The 12,183-nt window shown below is 43.6% G+C and overlaps 2 protein-coding genes across 6 annotated transcripts in view; one reads left to right on the top strand and one right to left on the bottom strand.

The window, feature by feature from the left end:
* Positions 1 to 1,404, bottom strand: part of mprip (myosin phosphatase Rho interacting protein) — a 39,933-nt gene extending 38,529 nt beyond the window's left edge. For 3 of the 5 annotated variants that reach the window (XM_071462865.1, XM_071462867.1, XM_071462866.1), the window contains exon 1: positions 512 to 768. In XM_071462865.1, the coding sequence (XP_071318966.1) occupies positions 512 to 634 (123 nt within the window). In that variant the 5' untranslated portion in view covers positions 635 to 768. Of the gene's footprint in view, positions 1 to 511 lie in introns of all 5 variants that reach the window. The other 2 variants (XM_071462869.1, XM_071462868.1) reach the window with 2 other exon arrangements.
* Positions 1,405 to 2,873: 1,469 nt separating this feature from the next.
* On the top strand, positions 2,874 to 11,927 carry dhrs7cb (dehydrogenase/reductase (SDR family) member 7Cb). Its single transcript, XM_071462870.1, has 7 exons — positions 2,874 to 3,020; positions 4,664 to 4,820; positions 5,818 to 5,930; positions 8,242 to 8,452; positions 8,565 to 8,657; positions 10,683 to 10,844; positions 10,925 to 11,927. Exons 2-7 carry the CDS (start codon positions 4,667 to 4,669, stop codon positions 11,128 to 11,130), a joined length of 939 nt encoding a protein of 312 aa, XP_071318971.1. The 5' UTR covers positions 2,874 to 3,020; positions 4,664 to 4,666; the 3' UTR covers positions 11,131 to 11,927.
* Positions 11,928 to 12,183: the final 256 nt, after the last annotated feature.

The following is a 12,183-nucleotide window of genomic DNA, read 5'->3' as shown; positions in this document are numbered from 1 at the left end:
CATCTCTGTTGTTCTTCAATCAGGTTCCAACAACCTCCTCACAGTGGTCTCCAGGCTGCCTGGAGCACACAGTGACAACAAACAACTGCAGATAAACAACAGCTGGGGGTTAATAAACAAGCACCGGGACCAAACTGGGGGCAAATGTAAGCACTGCAATTAGAAGAAATTCACTTTCTCCAGTCAGACTGAGAAAAGGGCTGAAAGAGGAGAAGAAGCCAAAATAAATACCACAGCTTCCCCTGCCTCATACAGCCGTGTCTGTCTGCAATGGACATCCTGCTGCTCATCCCACCTCAGCTCTGAATCTGTCCCCTTGTGGAGCCTGTAACTAACATGTGTCCCTGCACCTCCTTGGTCTCCTTGATAACTGTCAGCCCACATTCTTACAGGCTTACACAGCCACCAGCCGCTGGTTACCTCACTGTCCTCGTCTGAACAAGGTTAACTTAGCTGGCATTCAAGGAAGACTGTAAGATACCGAGGATCTTAAATTTAACATCTTGCCTACCTGGGTCAGATCCTGGTCCGTCAACAGATGCAGCTCCCGCGGTTTGAAGCAGTTCTGACATTTACTTTTATTGAAGAAGTTCGCCTGGAATTTCCTGCAGGGGTTTTCCTTGGCGGCAGACATTATACTCAGCTGTTTGGTGTCTTCTCCGGAGGACTTTAATGGTGTAACCCCACTGTTTTCTTGTGCGTAGCTTCTACTAACTCTGATGCATTTTATGTTTCAAGTAAAAAAAAAGACCAAACAGCAGCTGAACTCTTCGGGGAGGACGTTCAAATCAAACCCTTCTCCAATTGCTGCTTCCCAATAAATAATTAGCTGCCATCGAGCCAGCCTTCTCATCACTCAGTGATGACTGCTCCCCAGCCCATGGCCTGCAACCGCGAAGCGAGAGAGGCGGCTAATATCCTGTTAGCTCTGCCAATGGATTCCCAGATCAATAACGTGACGCCGTGAGCCGCAAACACAACATTTGGACCCGGTTGCCGCCTTTCAGCTCGGAGGCGATCGCGTCCATTAACAGTCTCCCATGTGGAGGGCCCAGCCCAGAAGACAGCTCTCAGTCGGTCAGCGGAGCCGCTCTCCCACCGCAGCCGTCAGCCCAGGCGAAGTTCATCCAGCGCTCCCTGCTAGGCTACGGTTAGCTCGGCTAGCTAGCTCCCGGAGAGGCTAGCGAACGACAGCTTCTCCTGGCTGGCGTCTTCAACTTCACTTTAAAAAAGACACGGCCCAAAAGCCGAAGGGTTCCCGAGCTGTTCCCCCGGACAGAGGCGCTGCAGGCGGAGAGAGAGCCCCCTCGGCCGGTCACAGTTGGCACAGGGAGTCCTCGGGCTCTGGTTCCATAACTAGCCTCATTAGCAGCATTAGGTTTATTTTCTTCTCTCCCGACGGAGCGAGGGGGGCGGACAGAGCACACACACACACACACACACACACACACACACACACACACACACACACACACACACACACACACACACACACACACACACACACACACACACACACACACACACGCTCCTGGAATTCTGTGGACTCTCGCGATAACTGCTCAGTGTCGCCGCCCACAGCGAGAGCTCGGTCCCTGCGCCGCTGCAGCCGGACCGTATATAAAGCTCCAGCACCTCTGCTGCGGAAGCAGGAGCTCTCCCCGTCTGTGGCTCCAACGCATGCGCTCATTGTTCAGAGATGTGACCGGTGAACCCGTGTTGTTGTCTACTGCTCTAGATTTGTTGATGGATTTTTAAATCAGATCTGGAAATATCTTCTTACCAATGAACTAAGGGAAGTTTCTTTCAGAGTCATAGGCCTAAATATATATTAACATTATCTTCCTTTGTTTAAAAAGACATTAGTGTTAACCTTTCATTCAGTGCTACACTAACAAATTCTATCAAGATATGTTGTTTATTTTTCTGATCACATATTAAAGCAGCTTAAGTAAGTGAAATGAGTAATAACAATAAAAAATATAAAATACTCAATTATAAATCAAATTTCTGAATTCAGATTTACATACACAGGTGAAAGTAAAACATTATGTAGAACATATTCCATTACAAAAAAAGTGTTCAAAATTTCAGTAGCATTATGAAAACTGCATTTTATAGTTACATCATTATCTGGATTGTGTCATTGTTTATTATTGCAGATGTCATTTTAATATTGTAGATGTCCGAGCAGGAGTAAAGTCCGAAGTTGGCTGTTTTAATCTATGACAATAAGATGTTTTGTGTTGTGTATGTTAATTCTAAATCAGTAACGTAGCTTTAGCCTGTCAGATAAATATGGTGAGTAAAATATATCACATGTTCCTGGAGAACAATATGCAAAGTAGCATAAAATGGAGGAACTCAAACAAAGTAGAAGTATCTCAGAATTCATGGAACTATTTAATTATTCACTTTACACTACATGCAAAGTATCCAAGATGAAAGGCTATTATATTTTATTACCAGATTACTATTACTGATGTACTAATATGTGAGCAGGTTGTTGTGGTTGTAGGTGGTTTTAGGTGGAGCTAATTACATTTCTATAACAATCATCTTTTCATCTATCATAATATAGAGATGAAAATATATAGACAGGTGACACTCACCTGACAAATAAAGGAGTAAAAAACATGTTTAGTATAATTAGAAAGTAAAATAATATTCAAGTGAAGTTCATGTACCGAAACTTTTTGAATGACCTAATCAATAAAAATCAGCCACTGAAAAGTATTTAAGCTGCTGACACTTTCCTCACATGACGTCCATCCCTTCATGCTGGCAACAAGGCAACATGCCTCAGATACTATCCACCACATATGTGTGTATTAATGGCTGACTCAGGCAGAGGCTATTATAAGCAGCAGGTTACAGTGGGCAGCAGTGGGTCAGACACACAGGCAGACAGAGGAGGAGAGCAGGCGGGTACCCAGGGAGGAGAAGAGCCCCTGTTACCTAACTAAACCCAGAGAGAACAACAGTCGGTCTCGCTGAAGGATTAGCTCCTCGTCCATCCTGTAAGTGAACCAAGAATAACACAGATTACAAGTGTATTTGTGTGTCTGTTGTGCGGCTACTGTGTGTGTACTCTCACAAGTCAACTAACTCAATCATGTGTCAGCTCAGACACGGGGCCGATCTGGAGCCTGGTCTCATATGACATCATGAAGACCAGCTTTAATGTGGATTAACAATTCTCTCAATGTGTTTTCCCAAGTAAACCAGGACAAGTAGTTTATAAGTGTGAGCCTCCCCTTTCGCCCCCCTCAGAGTATCCTATGACAATATCCTGGAGGTGACATAGTGCAGGCATTCTGTGGCGGCTGCATGGCCAGAATATATTTAGCTGTTCTTCTCAAACTCACTTTACATGGTAAGTGTGTTAGCAAGGCCACCAAATACGAATCCAGACCTCGGGGCAGAAAACTGGATTTGTCACAGTCAAAGCAGAAACAGGTACAGATCTGGTATCAGTCAGGAGTCAGGTCACTGACTGGCTTTAACCTTCTCATCCTGTCCTTAAAATCTGAAAACAGGAACTTGACAGTTTTGGAAACTCACTTATTGTTGAGATTAGAACAACAGAAAACAACAACATGAGAATATCTGAATACATATTCACATATACACTCTGACCACTGCTTATACAAACACATACCTGCTTGTTTATATCAATATATGTCTGAATGTATATTTGAATCACCGAAATTTTGTATCTCTGCCCTCAACGTTTCTCTTTGTTATTTATTTGATTTGATTTGATTTTATGTTCAGGTCTCACTTGTAAATGATCTTGATCTCAGTGTGACTTCCTGATTAAATACAGTATAAATAAAGGGTTGTTCCAAAGTTAATCTTACATCTTGACATGGGAACTATAAATAAGTTCCTGTCTGAGGAGCAACCAGCTCCTCTAAAGCTCATGAATAAACTGGTCCATCCTGTTTGTTTAATTAGTAAAAAAATAATAATAATAATAAAAGGAAAAGAAAAAAGTGACTCTTTTTTCCATGAATAAAAGAAACAACATAATACCCTTGGACAGAGCCATCCTCACTGTTTTCCTGTCTATATGCTAAGCTAAGCTAACGGGCTGCTGGCTGTGGTATCTTAGAAACAGAATGTGTGTATTCTACAAAGTGTCAAACTCTCACTTCATGATACAGAACCAGTAGCCCCAGAGGTTGAAGGTTGACCCACATATTACTCAGATTTCACTCTTCCCAGTGTAAACAGGAAGAGACACATGATACAGAGAAGTGTTGTTTCACGGCCTGAGGTTCACTCATGTCTTACACATGATGACCTCTGACAGACAACGCTGACATCCACTGAATTCCCACAACATTAGGGACTCTGACTGTTCTCATGAAATTAACTTATAAGCTGAGTCCTGATAAGGTCCACCGCCCTTCATTGGTTTCCATGAGTGAATCAATTCCAAACACAAAGAGGACTTATAGATAAAGAGACATACAGAGAGTGGATCTACAGTATTCAGATACTGAGATGAGTTCTGTAATTACTGTCAAGTCCATATATTTTTTGTTTGTATTAGTGGCCGACACCTTGGAGACCTAAAACCTGATCCAGGCTGTCCTGGCTCCTCTTCAGCAGGACAGTGGGTCTGCAGCTCCCTGACTCTGCTCTCTCTCTGCAGAACATGGCCCTGCCCTCTGTGGTGGTGCTGCCCCTGCTGATCGTCGTGGCAGCGGGGGTGTACTACATCTACAATGAGCTCATGCGGTTCATGTCCAAGTCCTTGGTACGAAACAAGGTGGTGGTGATCACGGATGCTGTGTCCGGGGTGGGGACTGGTAAATAATCCTACATGTGTTTTCAATATTTAACCTTACTTTCATTGCCACGGAGTTTGACCCAGAGTCTGTCAGCAGAATGTCAAAAAGCAGATTCCATGAAATTTCACCAGACTTTTAAACCTTGGAGGCTGAGGAACAACTGATTTAGACGATGATGTGATTCAGATCTCAGATTTGTGCCATGTGATGATTATTATATAACAGACATGATGTCATGCTGCTTCAAAGGACACTGTAAGGCCATAGTTTGACATTTTAGGAAATTAATTCATTTGCTTCTTGATGCTAGCTTTTTATACACAGTCTCTGCTCTAGCTTCATATTTAGTGTACAGACAGTGAAGAGGCATCAGTCTTCTTATCTACCCCCAGATAACAAAATAAATCCGGCCTACACTCAGGCCACATGCTGGTTCTCTTCTGGCCCAGTATCGGCCCGGCTCCATGGCCAGAATCTGGCCCATATACAGCACGATTGTCAGATGCTACTTCCACATCTGAAGCAACACTGGTGTACATACAGAAAATCTGGCCACAACTGGAGGATAACAGCTGGAATCTGCCCAGATGTGGCAGACCTGGGCTGAAGAACCAGGCGCATTGAGCAGTTTTGTTATCTAGGAAAACACAAAACAACAACTGGCACAGAACCCCATAGAACAACATATGACCTTTTTATCTACAGTACATGGATATAACATCAATTAGATATAAAGGAGCCTCTAAAACTTTGGACAAAGACAGGCACATGGCTTTTAGCATATATGCTAATCTTAGCTTCATGTAATGTAAAGCTTCACATTTTGGAAATTGTGCTATCTCACGTCTCATTGAAACGTAGATAAGAGGATCAGCACCATGTTAAACGTTTATGTTAAGGTAAACTTAACAGCTAACAGCTGTAGCTTTGTGTTTAATGTTCAACTCTCAGTGAAAGAGTGAAGAATATTTCTGTCTGATGGAGTCACAGGCTTCCTCTGTGTTGGTCTGTCCAGAGTGTGCCCATCTCTTCCATAAGGGCGGTGCCAGGCTGATCCTGTGTGGGACTAACTGGGATAAACTGGAGTCTCTGTTTGACTCTCTGACTGGTGACGCTGACCCCAGAGAGGTGAGGAAACCAACTCAATCAAACTGGAGCATCAGTGTCCTCACAAACCCTCCAAACCAATACCATCACTCTTTTATTGTGGTGGTGACTCTTCTCTCACAGGTTGCTCCAGTTATCATGTCTATTAATATACAGAGGGAACTGAGCAGCACAGGGACAGTTTTTATTATAGAGCCGTTAAAACACCATTAGGAATGAACACATGACACAGACATGACGACGTGGGTTTAAAGTTTAGGCAGCAGTGTATCAGGTCCTCGTATTTACCACAGTCCTCTGGTCCGCCGCCTCCTCCCTCATCAGCACGTCGTCCTCTGATCCACACAATAGCAGGATTTCCTCTCTGACAACACGCTGTCCTCCATGAATCCTCTGCACATAGCCCACAGCAGATGTGTCTACATGAGAGAAACAATACCGCCCCGTTTACAAAGATATGGACTCACTCATATCCATGTTTAGTTGTCAGTGACACAGATTATGGAACTGGAAAATGTTTTTTCCTGGGCTCATTATTGACTGGAGGAGCTCACTTACCTCTGTTGTTCTCAGGGCAGCATCTGTAGCACATTCATTTATTTATGGTTTATTTAATAGGATGATGTACAATATGTTTACTGTCCCAGACGAAGCTAAAAGCTCATTTTTATCTGTAGTGTGAGCAGAGGTCACCACTGATGTGCAGGTTGCAGAAGTAAAAGAAGACAGCTGCGGTGAATTAAAACCTTAAACTCTGAAAAACAGAAATGAGTATGAATATAAAATGTCATTTTATCTTGTTAATCAAGAAACACAAAACCAACATATGTTGTTAATAGAAGAAACTTCCCTTTGTGTATTTTTAGAAAGCCTTTATTAGAGAGGACAGGAAATGAGAGGCCTGAAGTATGGGGAACAACATGACACAAAGGTTGTTGTGGTTCATGGTCAGAGCCTTAAACCTCGAGGCCAACAAGACATTTCCCTCATTATAACATGGGGCGCTGAGTCTTCAGCAAAATTATTTCCCACTAATTTACTTTTACGTATATTTTTTATGATTTGGAAAAAGCATATTTATGATAACAATCACTTCACTTTATTATTAATTAGGCAAGTAAAAACTATTCTGTCATTTAAGAAATTTTTTATGTGTGGAAATTAAACAGATTAAAGGTGGGGTGGACTCAAACTGGGCTGAGATCAAACTTGATGTCTGGTCCTCCTCATGGTCCTGTTTTCAGACTTTAGAGGGTCCAGCATGTGACTGGAGACTTTGGCCAATCACAGGTGTTTTCCAGAGAGAGTGTTCCTATTGGCTGCTCTACAAATGCAGACGTGCACGTCCCTTCAGATGGACGTGTCAGTGATGGAGAGAAGTAATATCTGAATGTGTTGTAGTTGTAGTGGTTGGTTGTACCATGAAAGCAGACGACGAGCAGCTGTGTTGAATGTTGCTAATGGTTTAGCCTGATGCTAACGAAGCTAAGGGCTCACTGCTTTGTTGCTTGTGTTGTGTGCACATGCTGTGAGGAGAGAGCTGCAGGAGAGCGGCTGCATTTTCAAATTCTGACATCTTTTCTAGATTTCTGCGTGCTCCGGCTTTAACGTATGTTAGACAGTGAAAGTGAATGTTCCACGCTGACCTGTGTGCAGCAGCTTACTACGACCCATAGTTATGTTTTATTGTTATGTGGCCTCTCTCATAGTAATTATGGCAGGAGCTAAGGAGGCAGTCAGGTGATGCAGTTTACACAGGCCATATTAGGAGGTTGAACCTCTGGCCCAACATGTGTCTGGGTACGCTCCTATCTAAGGGTACAGACAAACCTCCTATGTGGTGATGTACACGACCTGCTATAATGAGAAACTGTGACCTGGGAACCTGAACTGATTTAATTAGACGCAGGTACATAAGGAGACTGATACCACTGTCACGTCTTTATGCTAAATATGAAGCTAGTGCAGCTGGTGTTAGCTTATCTTAGCATAAAGACTTAAAGAATGGGACGTTGCTGCTGTGCTGTAAATGTTCCCTGGTCCAGTGACTTCCTGAAACAAGAAATGAAGTCAGTTCACGTCACATTAAGCCACATCTCTGTTTGTCTGTGGATTAAACAAGACGTGTTTCCAGAGCCAATCAGCTGCCGGCTCTAGATCAATATTTAGTGTACAGACATGAGAGTGGAATAAATACATCATTATAATAGTGAAATGTCTTCATGTAACTTAATTCATCTTAATAACACACTGCTGTACCAGTCAGACTGATGCTGGATGAATAGACGAACTGTCCACACACACTAAAGTCACACGTCTCGTGTCTCTGAAGACATTTGCCCCGAAGCTGGTGATCCTGGACTTCAGTGACATGGACAGTATGGAGGACGTGGTGGCTGAGGTGCTGGAGTGTTACGGCTGCGTGGACGTACTGGTCTGTAACAGCAGCATGAAGCTGAAGGCCCCCGTGCAGAGCGTCTCCCTGGAGATGGACAGAAACATCATGGACGTCAACTACTTTGGCCCCAGCGCTCTGGCCAAAGGTGGGCCACAGATAATCAGAGAGTATCAATAGAGTATCAATATCAATACTGGTTGTACTGTCATGATTGATCTCTCTGATCAGGATGCTAATATGTCTGAATACTGTGGCAGGTGTTCTTCCAACAATGATCTCCAGACGGTCGGGACACATTGTGCTGGTGAACAGCATCCAGGGCCGACTGGCCGTCCCCTTCAGGAGCTCATGTGAGTCCTCACCTGAAGGCTGACACTGATTCACATAGATCACCTCTTCTCTTATCGCATCAAACATTAGAGCTGGTAGAGACTGTACTTCAGTACATGTACCGATACTTCATGGTATTTATATCTGTGTAGTACTAGTAGAATTAAAACTGGTGCTTGAGAACAGAGAAACTTCATGAGATTTAGTTTGAATGTCCAGAACTCAACACAAGGACTGATGCTCGCTCACAGCTAACATCTGCACAGCTGTTTGGGACAAATGAACACAAATGTGCGTCAATGCATGTGAATGATGTGAGGCAAAAATGATTTTAATTATTGTTATTATTTGTTAAACTGCACAAGACCACTCACTATAGTTATTTCTCAGAGAGGAGGAAAAAGAAACAACATTATAAAAGCTACTGTGTAAAGAAGTGACCTGAGAGTCAGAGTCAGAGCTGGCTGGACCTGTCAGGGTGTTGGAGGAGTGAGGAGAGGAGGTGCTCTCTGAAGATGAGAGGGACGCCCCTGATCTGAGAGAGCCCAGGAGCTGGTTCCACCATCAGGGAACCAGAACCAGAACAGTCTGGACTCAGACTGTCTGTGTGCAGGGGCGGTAACGTAACAGGTTCAGGTTACGTTTGGACCCAGATGCAGAATCCAGACTCAGCTGAAGTGTTGGCCTCTAGTTATTAGGAAGAAGAGTGGAATGGGGTTAAAGGGTGAGGGTGGAGGCTGGCTGGCTGTTTGGGGTGGGGGGGGCTGCCAGGAGAGGTAACCACGCCAACAACACACATACACACACACACACACACACACACACACACACACACACACACACACAAACAGGGGAGGAGACACAGTCTGAGTGTGTTGGAGAATTTGTAAAATTAGTAAATTTAAGACAAAACTAGTTTTTCTTTTTCCTTTTCTCCTCCCCCTCCACCTCTCCACCTCTCCCTCCCTTCTCCTTCCCTCCTTCCTCCTTCCTCCTTCCCTTTTCTTCCTCCTCCATCTTTTTCTTTTACTCGTATTATTTTTGTATAATATTAACTCTCTGTATCCTCCTCTGTCCAGTTTAGGTTCCTGAACCAGTGATTGATTATCCCTGTTTTATAGATTTGGTCGATGGTGTCCGTCCATTAGTGAGGATGTGGTTCTTCTGCTTTCAGACAGGTTCCTCTCACCTGTTCAAGCACCACGACTCTTAATGTTCTCCAAAGTTATTATCAGTTTGTTGAGCGAGTCGCTCTGAAGAAAAACGTAAACTTTACTGTGTTCAGTTCAGTAAAAGTAGATAAAATGTGTTCGGCTTCTTCAAACTGGTGTCGTCTCGTCACAGATGTTATGTGAATCAGAACTGAATTTTCCAAATTACTGAACTTGTCTTTTTTTATTTTATTACCGATGTGTTTCCATATTTCTGGTGATATAATTAAAGGCGGTTCCTTCTCCCAGCTTGACCTTTGATTTCCTGGCTTCTGGATTCTTCTTCCAGAATCTGGTAAATCTGGTCGAGTCTGTTTTTAGTGTTAACTCTATTAGATGGACTGATTATAGCAGCTGTTAACACATCTGTCTCTTTCACTGTTTTATTTGATTCTATGAACACATCTTCAGAAAGCAGAAGTGTTTGTGCTTCTCATTTACTGTTGAGTAAATCAAATAATAATAAGCTATGTAGCTATTAAGTGAAGAAGTGAATGATAATAGAGAAAACAAACCACATGTTAAACTGGAACTGCTTTCTCCCATTAAACAGTCAGTTTATAGATGAACCTGTTGTCTGGAGGGTCTGGAGGCAGCAGGGTCACAGAAGATATCTGCTGTATTTTCTCTCTGTGATGATGCTCACTTCTGTCTGGTAGAAATGAGGCAGGGCTGAGGGCCCACTCCTGACGCTCTGTTCCCACAGTGTGCAGTGACAGACAGGAAGTGCTCCACCAACATGACAGAAACAATTAGACGAAGTATGTCCTCTGAAATGTATGGAATGAGACTGTGTGGGCGAGTCACACCTCCCTTTGTGTCGGTGTTTGTCAGACGCGGCGTCTAAGCATGCGGCGCAGGCCTTCTTCGACTGCCTGCGGGCTGAGGTGGAGGAGTATGGGATCGTCGTCAGCACCATAAGTCACACTTTCATCAACGCCTCCGACCCACCGGCCGTGGAGGAGCCGGGCCCTAAACCAAACGTCCTGGCTGCATGTGAGTACAACGAGCTGAGGCCGTAATCAAACTCCTCACAGCTGGAGGGGTGAGTCTAACCCAGGTCTGTCCCTCCACAGATGTCGCCAGCCAGCTGACCCATGGCGTGCGCCCGTCGGTCCTGGCCAATGAGATTCTGCAAACAGTGAACAGAAAGAGGAAGGAGGTTGTGCTGGCCCACCCCATCCCCAGGGTGGCTCTCTGCCTCCGCTCCTTCTGCCCCCCCTTCCTCTTCGCTGTGCTGGCTGCAGGGGTGAAGGACTCTGTGCTGGCTGAGCAGATGTAGGAGAAAGCTGAAGGTCAAACTGATCAGACAGATGTGAAATAAAGCATGAGCAGTGTGGAAACGGTAGATCTGTGATAGTACGAGCTTGACAGAGCTGAGCGAAGCAGGTAACTGCCCCCCCAGACCCTCAGGGGCCTGAAGGCTCCAGGTTCAACATGAGGCAGTTAGTTTTTTAATTTAATGACTGACCCTAACCCTAACCCAGTTGCATCTGCAGATGAAGAAGCAGATAAACAGAGACGTGAGACGTGAACCAGCTCAAACCCAGGGAGAGAGAATCTGACTACGAACATCTAGGTTCAGTTCTTATGTCGTTTACTCTCATGTTTCCTGATGGAAGCAAAGAAACTTCAAACGCTGAAGTTTAATCACGACTGAATCCCTAATATTCACATTTTAATATCATTTATTATTATTGTAGTTGTTTGTTTACAACAAAGGAATTACATGAACCAAGTGCTTCACATGAAAAAGACATAAAATGAACATTAAAATATGTTATATGAGATGGAATTATAATAAATTGGTGCTATAGAAATATAAGTATAAATTGAATAAATAAATAAAGAAATAAAAGTTCAAACAGAATGCATTTGTACATTTGAACACACACTGTGAATGTCTTTCTCTGTGGATCCAGCAGGTGGCAGCAGCGTGTCGTTATTAATGACTGTGACACTGAGGAGTTTAACCTTTGATGACTTCCTGTTTATCTGAGGTCCCAGTGTTTGTTTTGCTCAAACATGATTTAATGAGTCAGTTAAGAAAAGTCTGATGAATAAATGTGAAATGATGAACTTTTTCATGTCTTCACTTTTACTCTAATGTTGCAACAATTACACAAATATATGTGATGTAATTTAAAAATAAATGATTCCACCAGAACAAAGAGCTTGTTGAGGGAGTCTGACGTTCACACAGATGTAAAACGTCGAGTTTCATGTCACTCAGAGATTTATTACTCTCATCACCTCGGGGGCGGAGGACAGGAGCTTCAGCCTGGTATTATCTTCTGAGGATTACAGCGGTGGATCAGTGCTCTGAACATGATGT

Source organism: Trachinotus anak, unplaced genomic scaffold (genome assembly GCF_046630095.1).
Source record: "Trachinotus anak isolate AG129_WGS33_773 ecotype Australia unplaced genomic scaffold, CSIRO_AGI_Tana_v1 ptg000025l, whole genome shotgun sequence".
Taxonomy (NCBI): Eukaryota; Metazoa; Chordata; class Actinopteri; order Carangiformes; family Carangidae; genus Trachinotus; species Trachinotus anak.
This window is presented reverse-complemented; position numbering and strand designations above follow the sequence as displayed.